At 54.8% G+C, this 20017-nt stretch overlaps 1 protein-coding gene across 10 annotated transcripts in view; it reads left to right on the top strand.

Moving 5' to 3' along the window:
• NTNG2 (netrin G2) overlaps nt 1-20017 on the top strand; it is a 72834-nt gene that overhangs the window by 17286 nt on the left and 35531 nt on the right. For all 10 annotated transcript variants that reach the window (XM_086324425.1, XM_086324423.1, XM_086324422.1 and 7 more), the window contains one exon: nt 11448-12091. In XM_086324425.1, coding sequence (XP_086180551.1) covers nt 11448-12091 — 644 coding nt within the window. The remainder of the gene's footprint in view (nt 1-11447; nt 12092-20017) is intronic.

Below are 20017 nucleotides of genomic sequence, written 5' to 3'. Positions count from 1 at the left end.
GGAGGGACCGGAGCATTTTGCCCACCCCTTCTGTCCTCTGAGACACCACGGAGTCTGCTAATCTACTTACTTGATAATTCACTTATTTCATGTCTATTGGCCGCGTGCGTGCCCCACGTACCAGCTCCGGGGGAGACGAGATGGCTTTGCCTGGAGGAATCTGATCTGTTTTTTTCTGGGGAAGGAGTAGGAAAAAAAAAAAATACACCCAAGAATGGACAATAATGGACCTAAAAATAGAGGGTGGAGGGGACTGCAGTGTGGGGAGAAGGGGAATCGAGGCGTCCGCCTGCCCCAGGCAGCCCTCCCCTTCCCACCTGAGGTCCCCAAGGGACTGGGGACGGGGGGCGAGGAAGGGAAGGAAAGCGGGGCGCGGAGCCAGGGGCCGCCCCATGATGGAGAAATGTCCCATTGCAGGGTCCTCTGGCCTCGACCTTGGCTGCACATGGGAGTCTCCTGGGAAGCCTGATGGTTACTCCCTGGGAGGGACCCTCCCCCGAGGGCCTGATGTGGCTTGTCTGGGGTGCCCCCAGGTGAGTCAACCTGAGGACCGCTGTCAGGGTGTTCCCACAGCAGGAATGGAGGTTCAGGTGTGGGGCTCTCTTCCTTTAGCTCCATGTCCCCTAACCCTCGGGACAGCCTTCCTAAAGGCCCCAATCCCAGACGGGCAGCTGGGCCTCCAGAGGAGTGGAGGAGGCAGGGCCCAGGGAGCTGTACAGACTTTTGGCTCCGTCCGGGCCCCCCACCACTGGAGTGGTCCGCAGCTGAGCCAGTCAGTGGACTCGCCTGGGGGCTCTTAACATCCCCGCAACCTGCTGGACCGCAGCCCCACCACCTACCCCAGAGTCTCTGGGGTGGGCTTGGGCTAAGGATTTACTCAAGCTTCCCAGGTGGTCCCAGGATACAGCCAAGTTTGAGAACCAAATTTCGGTCTTGCCCAGGACCACACTGGTTCCCTTCCAGCTATAAGCATCTTGTCTTTCAATCTTAAGCATCTTTTTTCACTTTTTATTTTTTTAATTCAAAGGCCAGAGCGGGAGAGAGGTTGCTCTCAGGATTTTTCCTTACATCCAAGCCTTGGGCACCCCGTCCTTGCTTCGGCTTCCTGGGACTTGAAGGGTGCTGGCTCCTGCCTTGTCCTGTGTCCCCAGGTTCTTCCCCTTTCTTTCTGGAAGGAGGCTGCCCAGCCAGGATCAGGGCTTTCCCTGCAGCTGCTAAATGTCAAGAATGCATGCTGGCTCCAGGCCTCCCCTTTGGCCTTATCTCCAGCTCCCCACCAGGCTCCTGGTCCAACCCAGCTCATTAACCCCTCTCTCCCCACGGCTCCTGCATGTTCACTGATCCTGCTACACAGGGCGTCCTCCTCACCGCCCGGGCGGGTCTCCCTCCTCCCGTCCATGTCCAGTCCGCCCATCCTTCTGGACCTGTCCTTCTGAAAGCTCACCTCCTCCAGAAGCCTTCCTGACCCTCCCAGCCAGTTCCTCTCCGGGTTTGTCATCTGTGCCATACTCTGGAGGTCACAACACAGTGGTCAGTGCTCCCACAAGGGGGACTTCCCTGGTCGTCCAGTGGCTAAAACTCAGGGCTCCCAATGCAGGGAGCCTGGGTTTGATCCCTGGTCAGGGAACTAGATCCCGCATGCCACAACGAAAGATCCCACCTGCCGCAAGGAAGATCGAAGGTCCCACATGCTGTGACTAAGACCCCTTGCAGCCTCACAAATAAATAAATATTTTAAAATGCTTCCATAACGGGTAAAAGTGCCCAGGTTACTGCAGATATGACTTTGAGTCAGTGCCTGACCTCCGGGGGCCTCAGTCCCCTCGTCCATAAAGCAGGGGTGATGATGACAGCTGGGCTGACATCACTGTTCACGGGCCCTTCTTTGGATCAGCTGTACCAGGCATCCCAACCTGGCCAGGCATCTGAGTCACCGCAGCAGGTTTTAATTGGTTGGTTGGTAGGTTGGTTCACTTTCAATCTGGAGCAGAATTTCCGGTCTTAGGGCCCAGAAATATTCTTATCCCCCTCCTCTTCCCAAGGATTTTGACGGACAGCCAGTTCTGATGACTGCTTCTTCAGGGCCATCTTGCACACAGAGGACATTAGAGATAGTTGTTGAATAAGTAAAGGAGTAAATGAATGAAACCTTGCCGGCTCAGTCTTCCACTCCCATTCCCACCAAGGGCTTCATCCATAGAGAATACATTTGTCCAGGCATGCCAGGGGGTGAGGCAAACCAGCCACTTCTTTCTCTTTCCTCTACCTGGCCACTTCTTGACTTCTCAGAGACCAACAAGAAGAAATCTAGAAAGTCTTGACTTGTGGCTCTTGTGGCTCTTGGTTCAGGCAGGTTCCATCCGTCTGGGTGCTGTGTCTACGCCTGACACCACCTTCCCAACGCGAAGGACCTGGAGAGGCAACCCAGGGAGGGGGAGTCACTCTGCAAACCTTAGTTAAGCATCTTGCACGTGACAGGCCCCGGCCTGCCTTCACAGAGCACACGGTGGGGAGGGCCCATACCGTAATTAACCAAACAAGTCGCTAAGGAAAACTGACGAGATGCCCGTCTCGGGGAAGGGCATGGTGGGGGCCAGGGCGTTGTTGGAGGAAGGGAGGGGTGGCAGACACCTGCAGAGGAGGGGAGGGAAGGAGCTTTGGACAGAGGGATGCAGGTGGGCCAGGCTGAGCTGGTAAGGTTCAAGAAAGGAAGGGGAAACTTGAGGATCCAAAATAAGGTGGGAAGTTGGCCTCAATAAGATCATAAAATGAGCTGTTAAGAGTTTTACTTGTGTTTTAATTTTCTAAATTTGTTTGTTTAGGCTGTGCTGGGTCTCTGTTGCTGAACGGGCTCTTTCTCTAGTCTGGGGAAGTGACGGCTGCTCTCTAGTCGTGGCGTGCAGGCTTCTAATTGCGGGGGCTTCGCTTGTTGCGGAGCACCGGCTCTAGGGCGCTCGGGCTTCAGCAGTTGTGGCACACGGGCTTAGTTGCTCCCCGGCATGTGGGATCCTCCTGGACCGGGGATCGAACCCGTGTTCCCTGCATTGGCGGGCAGATTCTGAACCACTGGACCACCAGGGAAGTCCTGTATACGTTTTGCAGACAAAGACATCCGTGGCACAAAGTTCATTTCATCTTCCCTAAACCAAGGGCCGACTCCACACCAGGGAAGCAGGAGGTAGCACAGCGGGCTCTCGACAGTCTATTATTTTCAAGCTTCTAACCCCAGTTCTGCCCTTTTCTCAGCAAAGTGATGTTGAATAGGTTTTCTAACCTATCGGTGCCTCTGTTTCTCCCTTTTGAAAATAATTATGAGACTAGAGGAAAGAAGTTTCACCCGAAGAATCTTGGTCTCCATGCCTGGACCAGCTTGGGTTTGGAATTTATGGAGAGAGTGCTCTGGGGTGTCGCAGGAGCTGAAACTGGGGGGAGGAGGAGGTGTTTCTCCAGATCGAGTGGGGGCGGGGAGGCCAAGGGGGTGGCAGGGCAGGGGATGGACAGGGCAAAGGTTAGGGGCGGGGGCTGCCAGGCTCAGTGAACATTCAACCTCAACCCACTTGGACCCTCCCGGGCTCCCCTGTTTCACCAGTGTCCCCACCATTCCTGGGCCTCTTTTGGGCCCCATGGCTCTTCAGCAGGAAAGCCAGGGGCAGCTTGCAGAGAGCCGGAGAGGGGCTCTGCAAGGCCCCGGGGTCTGGGGAGGGCGGCTCCCCTGGGCGTCTCAGCCTGGCCCCTCGGAGGGGGCCACCCTGCCCCCCACCCAACCTGGCACTGAATCCTCCAGGCCACTTTTTTTTTCCCCCTCCGTGATAAAATATTCATGTCAGCAGAGCAGGCCCTCTTTGGGAAGGCTGCCGGTGTCTAGCTTCTGCTTTGCACAAGCTTTTAAAGAGCAGGACGCTTTTCCCTCGCTCTAAGCATTTTCTAAGTCCTGAATCAATAATGCACTTCACCCAGCTTCTCTGAATGCAGCTTTTCTGCCTCTCTGCACCCTCCCACCCTCCCCCCACCCCATCCCTGCTTTCTCCCTCTTTCTTTTGTCGTTCCCTCTCCCCTGATGTACTTTTTATTTACTTTTTTAAAACAGCGTTCAACAAAAGCGTTGGGCTGTTTGGGTGGCGAGAGCCTCGGATGGGGAGTGGGGGTGGGCTGGCAGGACGGAGGGAGGCCCGGGCAGCTGCCAGGCGGGCGGCTCCTTGGATGAACAGGTGGAGTCTGTGCGCGCGGGGAGGAGGCGGGGAGGAGCGGCTGAGCCGCCCGCTGGCCCTGGTGGGAAAGCATTTGTGCTCCTAGCGTGGGGGAGGAGGAAGGCCTGGGCTAATCTGCCTCTCAGTCTCCTTTCTCTAATCAATTAGAAACTGTTTACTGCATAACCAGAGAAAACGAGGAGAAATGCGTAGAAGACAGGGGGGCTGGAGCGAAGGAAATATGCAGAGTGCGAGTCAAAATATATCGCCCAACTTTCTAAGGAGCCAGCAGTCCAGATTGGCCTATCTGCTTTTTATAGTAATGAGTTCCCTGTCGTGAGGGGTATGCAAATGAGGAGGTGCCATCCCTCGTCTAAGAGAGATGCCCACGTGGATCTGGTCAGTCATGCGGTACCCAGTGAGGCGCTGGGATGCAGTAGGTGACTGCGGGGGGTCCACAGGGATCACCCCAGGCACTCCAGCTGGAATAGAGTTACCCACCCCAAGCGTTCCTAGAAATCTGGCCGTGGGAAGAATCTACATATGCCCAGGACCAAGTGAAGTCTATCTTTTTTTTAAGGAATACAATTTTGAGTTCCTGGAGAGATTAACCCTTGTCTAGCCAGGGCAGCACCTTGGCAAGACTCCACCCAACCCCCTCTGACTGTTCGGCTGATGGATGGTCGTTCTGGGTCAGTCGTGGTGGGAAGGAGTGTTTGACACTGCATCCTTGCCCCACTCAGGGACAGCTTGTCCACCAGGACGGCCTGATGTCTCAGGTCATCAGGAAGGCTTGCTAGCTGGGTCTGCTGGGGAGGGGAGGAGGATTGAGAGACCAGGTTCCTGCCAGGCTGCTCAAACAGCACCTGGGCTGGTCGCTTCGCACTCCCCTCGGTAACCACGCCCTCCTCCCTGGGTGAGGTCTGCTCTGAGCGTGCTGCAGCAGTGGGATCTAGGAAGGGCAGGTTGAATAACTACTCAACCGATACCATCCTTAGAGCCAACTGTCAAGGATCCTCACCGAGTTTGGGAATATTTATCAAATCAGTGCTGGGGGCGGGAGTGGCAAGGGTGAGCCAGACCTGGCCCCTGCATCCCAGAGTCTAGTCTCAATCACAAAAGGTTCTGGAAGGAGGTAAATGAGGGCAGGGTTAAAGTGAAAGGGGGCCAGGAGCAGAGTGGAGGGCTCATCTCTGCAGAACTGAGATGCCTTTCCTTGGTTACGGCCAGGCCTGGCTGGGCTCAGGAGGTGCCCTGTGACTCTGGGTCCGAGGTGGACCTTGGACCAGGAGATGCCCACCATGGCTGGCCTGGGATCAGGGTCTGGGCTGGGGATGAGGCGTCACTGTGACTTCTGGAGACTCACTGCCAGGATGGATGAGCCCCAGGAAGATGCCTTCCTCTGCCTGAGTGACAGCCAGGCTGGGAAGAAATGGCACCAATGAGAAACAAAACCTGAAACCTCAAGAGGAGCCTCCCTGGCCAGCTGCCGCTCCGGCCCTGAAATAACACGGTCAGTTTCCGCTGATTCACGAGGAGGGAGGGGTGACCTTGCTGCTGTCCAGGGCTTATTGCTCAGAAAAGGAAACCAAAAAGGGGATGGGAGAGAAGCCTGGAGGATGAGGTGGGGGGGGAGTTCGAGGCGGAACTGGGATCAATGAAACCACAGAAGGAGAAGCGGGGTGGGGGTTTGGGGGCAGGCGAGTTAGGAGCCGAGGGAGGGAGAAGAGAATTAGAGACCTCAGGGCAGCTAGAATTAGAACCGGCTCCCAACAGAATCTCCGTTTCCGATTTGTTAATAATTTATCCCCGCTGCAACTTTTCTTACCAATAAATAGGAAATAATTTGTTAAGGAGAATTCCCCTGGCACCCTGGCTTTGTCCCTGGGATGAGGGAGTGGGGGGTGCCTCCGCGTCCTTCCTCCCCGCTGAGGAACTTGGGGCTGGGGAGGTCAGAGTCAGAGCTCGGTCATTTCGTGAACGGGGAAACCGAGGCACAGACAGGGCCAGGCCCCACCCAAGGTCACAGGCGGGGCTCGGGATCCCAACTCCATGACCCCAGGGGTCAGCGCCCAGGCCCCAGAGAGTTTACCCCCAAAGTTCTAGAAGCATCATCCAAGGAGGAGGGTGGGTCGAGCTCCACCGTGGGTTGGCTCCCCTCCGCTTTGGCTCCTGCCTGTTTTGTGCTGCTCTGACTCCCCTAAGCATCCCTCCCGGGACCTCCATGCTCCGTGTCCTTGCCCCAGCCCCCCTGGCCCCGGGGTCTCCCTGGCAGCTCCCCCTCCCCGCCCAAATCCAGCCTCCCACCCAGAGATGCCCCAGCCCCAGCTGAGGTTGATGGGCTGAGGATGAGATTTCAGCCGGCAACTCTGGCAGACAGGTTCAAAAAAAAATCCGTCAGCTGCTAAACTGTTCCCTGGGGCCGCCCACACGCCCCGGTGGCACCCGAGTCCCAGGGGAGAGGCGCAGGCCTGGGGCACCAGCGGCTTTTCCTTTTGGGGGAGGGATATGCTTCCTGACTTGTCTCTGAGCCTGACACCCTGGCTTCCTGTCCCACCTTGGCCACTGCGGAGCTCTGTGACCTTGAGACGTGGCTCAGTCCCCTTCCTTTGCGAAAGGACCCCGTTGTCCAGGATAAAGCACACGCAGGGCTTAGTGTGGCCGTGGCTTGCCCTTGGACACGCTCCCTACACCTGCTGCCCATGAGCCCTGGCCACACGAAGTGCTCGCCACGTGGTACCGGTATAATCCTCAGGGCCACTCTTGAAGTCAGCATTCTCAGCCTCACTGGACTTCCCTTCACTGGACAGAGCTTCCCTGAGTCCCCAGGGACTGCCAAGGTCTGGGCTGTGGTGGGGGTCGAGGTGGGGAGGCCACTGAGGCTCACGGCAGTGGAGTGACTCCCATCAAGTGGCCAGTGAGAGGCCAGGCCGCTGTAACTCGTCCTCCCAGCTACCCAGGGCAAAGCCCTTCCTGCCCCACCACTGCTTTGCAAAGACCCAAACCAGCTTTGGCAGCATCCAGCAACGGTGTGATTTAGTCCCAACACGTTGGATGGGAAGACCAGTCTGCATGAAGCTGTTTATTCCTCCTCCTAAGACTTGGTTACAGTTCCAGTGATGGCCCATCCCTGGGCTCCTTGGGCGCCCAAGTAGCCAGACATCCTCCAAGCAGGTCCCCTCCATTCCTGCTATCCTAAGAGTCAGCTTTCCCACTTCATGGTATTTCTTGCTGGTAGCTTATCTCTGCTGTTTACAACCTCACCTCTGACTCCAGCTGCACCCTTTGTACAAAAAAAAATATCACAGAAGCAAAAGCATTAAGAGACAGTTGCAAAGTCTCTTCAATGAAAAGCCTGGTATGAAATGTTACTCTGTAGCGTGGTTGGTCCAGGAGACTCGTGCTCAGTGTCTGTCAGGAAGTTGGTCTCCACCCGGTTCTCATCTGGTGCTGGTGTCCAGGCTGGCTACCCTCCCCTCGCCCTTCATCTCTCTCGCTGCCCCACCATGCAGGTGACTTGCCTTCGTGTGTCTGTAGAGACGGACGAGCCCGGTTTCCCCAGGATTTTCTCGCTAAGATGCTTGCAGGGTCCAGAGATGATGGGTGATGCTGGGGCCGGCAGCTACTCGGTTTCTCGTCTGGGAAACGGAGGTGACCTACCTCCTGGGGTGCGGGGAGGATGCGGCCAGCTTGCCTGTGGAGGGCCCAGACCACTCTGGCCCCTGGTGGGTACACGGTGACTGTCGCAATCCTCACGCGCTTTCGAGCCCACAGTCCCCACTGTGTCCACGTCGTGTGCGAGCTTCCCGGCTTCCCCAGGAAGGGTAGGGGAAGGTTGCTGAGAAAGCCCTCAACCTCGTGTACATGAAGCTACTGTTTAATAATAACTGCTACCATTTGGGGACTTTTTCTAGGCATTGCATACAGATTATCTCACATGATATGGGATGAGTCTCAAAGGATTGAGCTGAGACTGAGCCCAAGGCTTTCAGACCCTAAAACCAACTGTCTGACCCCAGAACAGGGGTTCCTAACGGGGGAGATGGGGCTCCATGAGTCCCCTGAGTAGAAAATGTGGTGTGTTACACTTTTCTATAACAAATCCCAAGGCCTTCAGTCAGGGGTAAGATTTGCGTGTGTGTGTGTAAGTGGAGATACTCATGAGATGTCTAAAGAAACAAGGACTACTACATTTGATAATTTCAAAGGATGGCTCCAGTGTTATCCTGAAAAGTTAAGGGTGTGCCCCAAACATCGCTGGCTCTTTCTCCCTGGTATTAGGCCAGTTTATCTTGATGGTTTGTTTCATCATTAGTTAATCTGATCTCATAGAGCTGAGTGGAAATGTGCAGACTTAGGAGGCTGGCAAGAGCTAGCCCTCCAGCCGGCCCCTCCCTCACACACAGAGCCGTCAGCCATCAGACGCCGCAATGCTCAGGGTCGGGGGCTTGGGCTTGCTCCTCAGAATCCTCCCTGGTGCAGAACAGGAGGAAAAGGAGAGCGTGAGCTTAGGAAAGACCATGGGCCACGAAGCCGCCTTCAGCAGGAGGCACCCCCGTTCCCTAAATGGTTAAATGGAATTCCGAGACCTTGGGGTGGGAGGGCAGTGGGAGAAAGAAGGGAGACAGGAGAGGGAATTGTGCTGGCGATGGCTTGGGATTTATTTATTGTACTCGCTCTTGATTAAGCCTGCTCCGCAGCAGGCGCGGGGCTGGTAAATACACAGGCTGATGCATTGGTTTCTGACCATCTGCTTCCCGGGGCCGGGGGGCGGGGAGCCGGCGGGCCCGGCAGGTTGGGGCAGCTTAGTGCCCGCAGCCAGGTTGGAGCCCCCGTCCCTTGGCAGAGCTGGCCACGTCCATCTTCCTGATGACAGACAGGCTGGAGCAGTCTTCAGTGGGGACCCCGGGAGGAGGGGAGGGGAGGGAGGGGAGGCAGAGGGGTGGAGAAGGGGAGCAGTGAGGTGTGGTTGATTGACAGCAGCTGGAGGTGGACAGGAATACTCTCAACATTCACTATGAGATCTATTACTATTAATCTAATTATCTTCTATTAATAACTAATTAATAGGGTGACAATAATAACTATCCCTTGGGCTTCCCTTGTGGCTCAGCTGGTAAAGAATCCGCCTGCAATGTGGGAGACCTGGGTTCGATCCCTGGGTTGGGAAGATCCCCTGGAGAAGGGAAAGGCCACCCACTCCAGTGTTCTGGCCTGGAGAATTCCATGGACTGTATAGTCCATGAGGTCGCAAAGAGCCAGATATGACTAGCGACTTTCACTTCACACTGGTGAGTGTTTACTGAGGTCCAGGCTCCATACGGACGCTTCACCACACTGGCCCAGATAAACACACTAACAACCCCGCAATGAGGGAACTAAGTTCAAAGATGAATCAGACAAGGCGGGCTTCCTGGAGAAGGGACATCGGGGATGATTCTCTAAAACCCCAGAAGAGGGAAAGTGGCTACAGGTATAAAACTCCTGGACTGACCGGGTGGAGTGGACAGGGCACCCCAGGAGACCAGGACAGAGCTATTTTGGTGGAGCCTGCCTCAGCAAACCCCAGGGCCAGCCTGCCCACCGAGGATCCCGGCGGGGACTGGGATCTGGCCCTCCACTAACGGCTTCAAAGCTGATGGCCTGAGGTCGCCGCAGTGATGCAGGCTCAGCCCCTCAGGAGACGAGGCGCCCACACCCCCGGGAGCCGAATGCCTCATTTTAGAGTGTGAGGCTTTAACTCAGATTCAAGCCGCTTTGTTTCTGAGCAAACCAGGGACCTGAAATATTCATCAAAAGAGGCTGCAATTGGTCTGGGGCGCGTGGAGTTCTTAGTGACAGTTTTTCCTTTTAATTAATAGACTTTACTTTTTAGAACAGTCTGAGGTTTACTGAAATGGAGCAGGCAGTCCAGAGAGCTCCGAAGACCCGTTTCCCCACACAAGTCCCCCATTATTAACAGCTCACATTGGCGTGGCGCCTTTGTTAACCAGACGTGTTGTGATTAACCCAAGTCCACACCGACAGTAAGGTCCACTCTTGGTGTTGTACATTCTGCGGGTTTGGACAGGTGGATCATTTCTCCACCATGACAGGATTGTACTAGAGGGTTTCGCTGCCCTAAAAATCCCCTGGGCTTCCCCATTCATCTCTCCCACCCCGGGCAACCACTGTGTTAGATTTTCAGGCCTCCAGGTGAGTTCACATGGTGGACCAGACCTGGGAGGGTAGGTCCAAACTACCGAGGAGGGGAGCCCCAGCTGGAGGCAGCTGGGCCTGGGAGTGGGCTGCCAGCTTTCGGAAGTCGGCGGGGGGGGGAGGAGAGGAAGCATGCAGGAGCTGTGCCCCGCCTTTCCCAGCCAGTGTCCTCCCTACTGGGCCCACTAGGCATGTGCCAGGGACCCGGAAAGGACCTGCCACCAGATGCACCTCCTTGAGAGGGCCCGGTCAACACCTGGCGTGCCCAGGCTGTGGGTGAAGGGGACAGGGATGCTCTGGGGACAGCTCCTGTGACAGACAGACCCCTGATCCTCCTCGCAGGGTCTTGGGGCCAGGGCTACCACCTTCCCGAGCCCCGGTGGCTCCGTCTGGGGCACGGAGCTAACACTCCCACACCATGCGCCTCGGAGGTGAGACACTAAACAGGAGAGAGATGAGACACTGTGCCCGGCTCCCGGAGACTCTGACTTCTTCCACTGCCCTCCTGTGGCTACTGATTGTGTTGTTCGAAGGGTCGGGAAGGCGTCTCTGTGTAGGAGGCAATTCAAGAGTTGAGAGTGTGAGCAGGAATTTGGAGGCAGACAGAGGGTGGAAGGGCACGTGGAGGACAGGGAACACCATCTGCAAAGGCTCAGAGGCAGAGACACGGGAGGCTTGGAGGATAGGAGTGCTCAGGTCGGAGGCCAGGAATGGTGGCCCAGGGTATGGAGGGAGGAGGTCAGGGCATTGCAGGAAAGAGAGGGCTTTATCCTCCAGGCCGTGGGGAGCCACAGACAGTCCTGGAGCAGTGACTAGCTCCCGCCTTTCTTGCTTGTCTGTGCTTAGAGTAGGAACAGATGTGTTTTCTGGGAAAGCCCTAGAGCTGCGTGTGTTTTAGGGATTTCGGAAAAGAGAGGCTTCCTGGTGCCCAAACCCTGGAGCACAGGCTCTGAGACCTCTGGGCACCGGGGCAGGGGCCGGGCTGGGCCAGGGCTCCCAGTCCCCACCCACCCAGAGGAGCCAGCGCCCACTCTGGTCTTCCCTCCCAACCCCAACTTGCAGGAGAACCCCTACCTGTGCAGCAACGAGTGTGACGCCTCTAACCCAGACCTGGCCCACCCGCCGCGGCTCATGTTCGACAGGGAGGACGAGGGCCTGGCCACATACTGGCAGAGCGTCACGTGGAGCCGCTACCCCAGCCCGCTGGAGGCCAACATCACCCTCTCGTGGAACAAGAGCGTGGAGCTGACGGACGACGTGGTTGTCACCTTCGAGTACGGCCGGCCCACCGTCATGGTCCTGGAGAAGTCTCTGGACAACGGGCGGACGTGGCAGCCCTACCAGTTCTACGCGGAGGACTGCATGGAGGCCTTCGGCATGCCCGCTCGGCGGGCGCGCGACCTGTCGGCGTCGGGCGCGCACCGCGTGCTGTGCACCGAGGAGTACTCGCGCTGGGCCGGCTCCAAGAAGGAGAAGCACGTGCGCTTCGAGGTGCGGGACCGCTTCGCCATCTTCGCCGGCCCCGACCTGCGCAACATGGACAACCTGTACACGCGGCTGGAGAGTGCCAAGGGCCTCAAGGAGTTCTTCACCCTCACCGACCTGCGCATGAGGCTGCTGCGGCCGGCGCTGGGCGGCACCTACGTGCAGCGGGAGAACCTCTACAAGTACTTCTACGCCATCTCCAACATCGAGGTCACCGGCAGGTAAGGCCCCGGGGGCGACCTGGTTCCTGGGATATTACCTCATAACCTGGAATGTTACGTGATACCTAGGATGTTACCTGGTTTCTGGGATGTTGTCTGGTTCCTGAGACATTACCTGATTCCCAGGATGTTACCTGCTTCCCGGAACATTATCTTGTTCCTAAGATATTACCTGGTTCCTGGGACATTATCTTATGCCCAAGATGTTACCTGGTTTCTGGGATGTTATCTGACACCTAGGATGTTACCTAGTACCCAGGATATTACCTGTTTCCTAAGACATTACCTGGTACCCAGGATATTACTTGATTCCTGGGATGTTATCTTATGCCCAGGATGTTACCTGGTTTCTGGGGTGTTACCTGTTTCCTGGAATGTTTCCTGGTACCTGGGACATTACTTGGCACCTGGAATGTTTACCTGGTGTTACATCAAAGGGGCTGCGTGTATTTTTCCATAGAGGGAGATGAATGGTGGAAGCTAAATGCCCTCCATATAGCCCATGCTACCTCTGGCCACAGGACTGGGAAGTCTGGAGAGAATGGGCAGAGCTGGGCCCAGCTGGTGGGTGAAGCCTGGTGCTCGGGAGGTACGGTGTAACTGCCCACCAACTCAGTGAGGGGCACTTCACTGTGTCTGGGGGGACCATGAGATCACCTTCAGGCTCTGTGATTTGCTAGAAGAACTCACTGAACTTGGCAAAGCTGTTATATTCCCAACTGCTGTTTGTTACAATTAAAGGACATAGATAAAAATCGGCAGTGGAGAAGGGGGCACAGGGCAGGATCTGAGAGACAACACTGCAAGCTTCCGGCCATCCTGTCCCAGGGCAGCTGTGCAGACAGTGCTTGATTCTCCCAGCAACAAAGCGTGACAACACATGGGGAGTAACCCAGCTAGGGGAGCTTGCCCGAGCCTGGATTTCCAGGTTTTTATTGGGAATTGATTGCATAGGCATGGCTGACCGGCCATATGATTGATCACAGCCCCTAATTCCTTGACCCACAGGTCATGTTGATACAACATGGCCCAAGGTCCCCACCATAAATCACATCTTTATTGTGAACTATGTGGAGTGGCCCCCGGCTCCGAGTAAACCAAGACACTCTTACTGGGCAGACCATTCCAAGGCTCAAAGTTACCTCCCAGGAGCTAGTCAAGGGCCACACTTTTCCTTGGAACATGTAGGGTGTGGACAGCTGTCCATACCTGCTGAGTTATTCCTTTGCTCACAGCTTTGGAGAAGGAGATGTTTTGAGGACCCTTTTGGGGGAAGGCAAAAGACCATCATAGGAGGTACAAGCAGCCTTTGATTCCCAGGAACTGTTTAGATTGCAGTTGATAAAACAGTTCCACACTGAGGTACTTTGTTTGTTCGACAGATCATGTGCTTGTTTGTTCGACAGATCATGTGCTTGTCAGTATGAACAAGGCCTTTATCCCACAGCGGGGATAGAACACCCTGCACTCAAGAGCCAGGCTTTGGGAGGCCCTATGGCTCATAACCAAGGGGTCAGTTGTAAAGGGCAGTGGCGCATAACACAAGAGCTCCCTGAGTGTGGTTCCTGGACCAGCAGTGTCAGCATCACCTGGAAACTTGCTGGAGATGCAGATTCTCAGGTCCCATGCCAGACCTGCTGTATCGTAACCTCCAGGGCAGGGGCCCGGGAATCTGTGTTTGAACAAGCCTTTCTGGAGAATTCTGAAACACACTTATGTTTGAGAACCGTTGGTGTGATGGTTGGGAGTAGGCATGCTTTAGCTGATGGCCTGAATCTGCCATAGACTGGCTGTGAGCCTCTGCAGGAGGACTGCTCTGTGCCTCAGTTTCCCCATTTGTAGAACAGGAATGATAACAAGCAGGCTTCTCTCCTTGGGCTGCAATGAGTTAAATGTGTTCACGTTGATGAAACCCTTAGAAATACTTTGCACCTGTGTTTATTACATCGTAAGCCGACTCATTGGAAAAGACCCTGATGCTGGGAAAGATTGAGGGCAAGAGAAGCGGGCAACAGAGGATGAGATGGTTGGATGGCATCACCGACTCAGTGGATATGAGTCTGAGCAAACTCTGGGAAGTAGTGAAGGACAGGGAAGCCTGGTGTCCTGCAGCCCGTGGGGTCACAAAGAGTCAGATACAACTTAGCCACTGCACATCAACAATTTAAACTACGTGTTTACCATGTTATGCATGCTGAGAAAGTACTTATTGAATACAATAAATAGTGGTCAAAATAATGGTGTCAGAGAGCTGGGGCAGGCTGAGGAAAGACCGAGTTGAGACCCAGGGGTGTTGGAGCAGAATTAGGGCCAGGGCACATCATTGGCCAGTTTGGGCGGGGTTGCACCAGAGTCCAGCTGGGACAATGTACCAGGGCATCTCTCCACAGCAGGCTCCACGGACTGCCCTTGTACACAGTTACTGATGAGTGCAAAAAATCGTTTGCTGCATGGTATGTATAGTATAATCTCAGTTTTGTGAAATATATGATATAGCCAAACACATAATTTCTCTGTTGACTTTAACATTGGACAGAGGTTGACATTGATGGAAAGAGCTCTGTTCTGGCCCAGGAGTACTGTGGATGTAGGGGAAGGCTGGAAGCCTGTGTGCTAACCCCTCACTGTGGTCATGCCTGCGGAGCAGGGGTGGGCAGGAGCGGTGTGGGGCTTTGGCTTTCAGCTTGTGTTTGCATTTTATTTCACTTTGACTCTCGGTGTGGATTCCAGGTGGGCCAAGGCAAAGGCAGGCGATTCTTTGAGGTGGGGTCAAGTTCAAGGCTGGCAGGTGGCAGTGAGCAGGTGCACATGCAGAGGCCTGTGGTTCGGACACCCGTGATTCCTAACCCGCCCTCGCTTGGGGCGGGCTGTTTTAAACCAGGAATGTTCTGGAAACCGTCTGATATATGGTGGTTGTTGTGGAAGCTGGGGGTCAAAGATCAAGTTCTTGCTCCCGCTTCTTGAATCTATGTCCAGGCTTTGGGCCGTGGTCAGCACAGTGACTTCTGCCGGCCCTGGGAATATGATGGTCTGGTTTGCTTAAGACCCTCCCAACTGCCAGCTCAACAGCTTAGCAGTTTGGGGGTGAGAACCAGATCCCCACCCTTTCTGGGGGATGTGGCCTTTTTTCTGTCCTCCTCGGACTGCTGCAGAGGGTTCCTCACCTTCAGGAATCTGCTCAAGGGCCTGCCTTCCACTTTATCAGGCGGCTCAGGCAGGGTCCTGAGGTCTGGGCTGGTGACAGGATCTGGGCTGGATGCTGACAGCCAGGACCGGCCATACCCCTCCTACCTCAAGGCGGGTGAAGGTCATTTTTCTCTTAGGAAGGACTCTGTGATGCTGAAGTGGGGCAAATCATATGTGGGAAGGGACAAAAGGGGCAGAAAAGAATCTCAGCTTTTCAGCCTCATTCAAATCCAGAGGGCTGCGCTGGTACTGGGTGACCAAGGCCGGGGAGGGGCAGGCAGGCAGCTGAGCTAGGTTCCAGCTCCGCCCCCTGCACCCCTGTCTGGGCCTCAGTTTCCCATCTGTAACATGAGGATCGGAGCTGCCTGGAGCCCATGCCACCCTGGCAAGGTGGCAGGGCGGTCCCTGCCCAGCAGCTCCCAGCTCCCGTTGGCACCCAGCCTCTGTGGACAGCGGGGATTAGCCATAGTGGTGGCGAAAGCACGCAATCGATTCACAGATAAAGTAAGTACTCTTCAGGTGGCTGGTTGGCAGGAAAGCGGCAACTTGGCTTATCGATTAATTAGGTCTGGTTAGATGGGTCAGCAAAGGGCCGTGACTTCCTCTGCTGCTGCTTTTCAAATCCAGGTGGGAAAGCCCAGCTGTGCCAGGGAGCCAGAGAGGCAGGATGGGGTGGCAGAGGTGGCCATGGCCTGCCCAGACGATGCCCCTGGTGTTCCTGAGTAGGCACCTGGGGACCCAGGGCTCTTGAGTGCTGGGATTTCAAACTGAACCTGTTCTGGGATTTGCTCAGAATTTTATCACCCAGAGTCCATGGTGCCTCCCCCTATAGCGTGCTAATGATGTAGCTGAGATTTATTATTTGTGATGGGCTCCTTTCCTGTTGAGCAGTGAGCTAAGGACTCACATGTATCTTAGTTAATCTATAGTCATTTGATTCCCCCATGATTAGTAAATCCCTAAGACCACACAAGCTGGAGCTCTGAGCAAGCCGGACCTGATCTCCACCCCCATAGACCCTTATCCACAGGGACAGCACTCCCCTCCACCTTGTGTTTTTAGATAAGGAGGCCGAGGTCAGCGGGCATAGGTAGATCTCACAGCTAAACTGAATTCCAAACAGTCAAGATCCAACCCAAGAGTGCCCAGGCAAGCTCAAGTCTATCTCTGTGGAATCCAAAGGTCTTTTGGTGCTGTGATTGCTTCTAGCCCTGTCACTCAAGTCAGCTATTTCCAGCTTCAAGGGGGACCTGGATGGGAGGGGGAGGCAGGAGCGGGCCTGCAGAGGCACCTGGCTCTGAGCTGGGGAGAGGGCGGCAGAGGGAGAAGCCTGGGCCCCTGGGGATGAGGAACTGGTACAAATCAGATGGTGGGAGGAAGGGGGAGCACGAACCATGGCCCCCAGGGCAGGGCTGGGAGGAAGCACATAGCACCTGGGGACCGCTGTCCGCCACCCGCCTCCCCTCCCTGCAGGACCAGGCCAAACAGCCTTGGAGGTCCTGCCCACTCTGGGTCTGAGATAAAGAGAGTGGGGGAGGGAATCCCGCCTGCTCCCATTCCTGGAGGTCTGGGAGAGAGGCAGGTGTGATCTTCCCCTTCTACACAGGGGGAACCTCAGGTGCGGACGGGGAGGGTGGCTGGCTTTATTTAAGTCAGTGCGTCTGGGGCAGCATCCGGATTTGAGCAGGAATGAGGTGGTGCTTGGAGCAGAGACAAAGGCCTGCTCCTCTCTCAACACAGTGGTCAAGGGCAGCCGGCCCTGCAGGCAACCAGCTTCAGACAGGCAGGCACACCCAACCCCACTGCTGAGAGCTCTGGATCCCGTAAGTTTGGAGGCAACACCCAGAGGCTTTATCATTACAAAGTTACTCCCAGGAGTTGGAGATGTGGACCCCCCCCCCAGGTCGAAGCATCATTAGACCAACCAGGGTTTGAATCTCTTCTGCATCACTGATTAGCTGGATCACCTAAACTTGTCTGAGCCTCAGTTTTCCCATCTGCAAAATGGAGATATAGTAAGGACCTCACCAGCTAGGGGTTAGGCTTGAATGAAATGATGTATTTGAAGAGCTTACCCTGGAGTCTCATTCCTCTGGCTAGGTGGCTGGAGAGAGGAGGAGAGACCAGTTGTTGCCAGATACTCTGAAGTTGTGAAAGAAGGCACATCGCAGATATATATATAGAGGGGGGGGGGGAGGGGGGGTAAAGCATCTGCCTGCAATGCAGGAGACAACAGGAGATGCAGGTTTGATCCCTGGGTTAGGAAGGTTCCCTGGAGGAGGAAATGGCAACCCACTCCAGTATTCTTGCCAGGAAAATCCCATGGACAAAGGTGGGGTTGCAAAGAGTTGGACATGACTGAACATGCATGCATAGATACAGATATATGAAATCTCTTGCTTTTTGAAATATGGCCACCTACTTCACAATTCTTTGAAAATCCTGTGCAGGGAAACAAGCCACACCTGCAGCCTGGGTAGCTCCCGAGTGTGTCAGTGTGTCCCCTCTGCTCTGGGACGTCCCTGTCTTCTCACTGTCCTGGCAGCATAGCCCCTGCACTTGTAGTATCCCACAGGCGCCCGGCAGGCCGGGGACCCTGGGATCCGAAATCAGGCAAACTCTGGCTAAACCGCCTCCCCGATCCTGCTGACTCTGGGTCTGGGGCAGAGGCAAAGGGAGGTGTTCACTGCCCTAGTCTCACCCCCAGGCCCTGCCCTGGGTCCGAGGCTTCCACCCAGAAAGCTCCTGAAGGCTCCAGGGAAGCCATCCAGCTGGGCCTTAGTCAACCAGGGACAGAAAAAGAAGAGTGAGTTCCCCGTTCCTGGAGGTGTTCAAGTCAAGCAGGGTGGTGGTGGTGGGAGATGGTGGAACGAGTTTCCTTGCATCAGATGAAGGTCCTGTGCACCTGACCTATACATCACTGATTAAGGGAACAGAAGCTATAGCTACCATTTGAGAATTGGGTGGGTGTTGAAATCCACTAGCTTCCCCAGATGCCGCCGGGGTCTGGCTTCTTACCCGAGGCCCTGGGCTGGCCAGCACCCGCCTGGTTTTCCCCCTCCCTTGGCCCCTTCCCCTTTCTTGCCTTCGTGTCTTCTTCCATAAGCATCCTGTCCCTATTGATCACCCAGTAACTGGAGATGGAAGGAACTTAGGACAAGAATAGAAACCGCAGGAGGGAAGAAGGCTTTGTGCACGTTGGTGGCAGGGCGGCGGGGGGGGGGCGGGGAGCAAAGAGGGGAGGGAGGGACCAGAGAGAGCAGAAGGCGGTCCACTGACTCTTTGTACATTCTAGTCTCTTCCTCCGATGACCCACAGGAAACACGAGCAGGAAGGGAAGCATGTAGTTCTACTCTGTCTGCGCTGACCCTTGTAGCTCTGTGATCCCCACCGAGGCTGGGAGCGGGGCTTCCTCCTTCCATAATGATAATTGTCATTGCTGAGCAGTTCTGATGGGCCACGTGGTATTCTGAGTCCTTTATGTGTGTTTCCTCATTGATCCTGCCCCATGAGGGGCATCATCCCCAGCATACAGATGAGGAAACTGAGGCTTGGGAAGCTGAGAAGGAACATTTTCTTTCTTTCTTTCTTTTTGGCTCTGCTGGGTCTTTGTGGCCACATGTGGGCTTTCTCTAGTTGTGGCGAGTGGGGGCTGCTCTCTAGTTTCCGTGTGCAGGCTTCTCATTGCAGTGGCTTCTCTTGTTGCAGAGCACAGGCTCTAAGCCTTCAGTAGTTGCGGCACGTGGGCTCAGCAAGTGTGACTCTGGGGTGCTAGTGCACAAGCTCAATAGTTGTGGCGTATGGGCTAAGTTGCTCTGGGGCATGTGGGATCTTCCTGGACCAGGGATCAAACCTGTGTGTCTCCTGCACTGGCAGGCAGATTCTTCACCACTGAGCCACCAGGGAAGCCCCCTGGAGACTGAGAAATAGATGAAGGTACCCCGTTAGGATGACTGTTTTCAGAAGCACAGAAAACAGCAAGTGTTGGTGAGGATGTGGAGAAACTGAAATCCCTGTGTGCTGTCATAGGAGTGTCAAATGGCACAGCCACTGTGCAAAGCAGTTTTTTTGATTCCTCAAAAAATTAAACAGAATTCCCATATGATCCAGCAATTCCATTCCTGGGTATACCCCAAAGAATTGAAAGCAGAGACTTGAACAGATATCTGAGCAACCATGTTCCTAGCAGCGTTATTCACATGGGAAAAAGGTGGACACAGCCCAAGTGTCCGTCATTCGATGATGGAATAACAAAAATGTGGTCTATATTGGTATTAAGCCTTGGATTAATATTAAGGAAGAGTATTAAGCCTTGAAAAGGAAGGATATTCTGACACCTGCTGCAACATGGATGAACCTTGTGGACTTTATTCCAAGTGAAATAAACCAGACACAGAAGGACAAATACTTTCTGAGTCCATATGTAAAGCACCAGGAAAAAGCAAATTCTTAGAGACGGAAAGTGGAATGAGGTTACAGGGTAGGGGAGAGGGGAATGGAGTTATTATGTAGAGGGTACAGAGTTTCTCTTTGACATGTTGTAAGCATTCCAGAGAAGTATTTTTTAAGGTAATTCCTTTGCTTTGTTTGTTAATTTTATTTTATTTTTGGCTATGCCATGTGGCTTGCAAGATCTTAATTCCCCAAGCAGGGATTGAACCTGGGCCACTGCGGTGAAAACTCGGAGTCTTAACCACTGGACCAGCAGGGAATTCTCTGGAAAAGGATATTGATGGTAGT

This window comes from Bos grunniens, chromosome 11, assembly GCF_055505025.1.
Source record: "Bos grunniens cultivar Pamir isolate PY7600 chromosome 11, Bosgru_T2T1.0, whole genome shotgun sequence".
Taxonomy (NCBI): Eukaryota; Metazoa; Chordata; class Mammalia; order Artiodactyla; family Bovidae; genus Bos; species Bos grunniens.
This window is presented reverse-complemented; position numbering and strand designations above follow the sequence as displayed.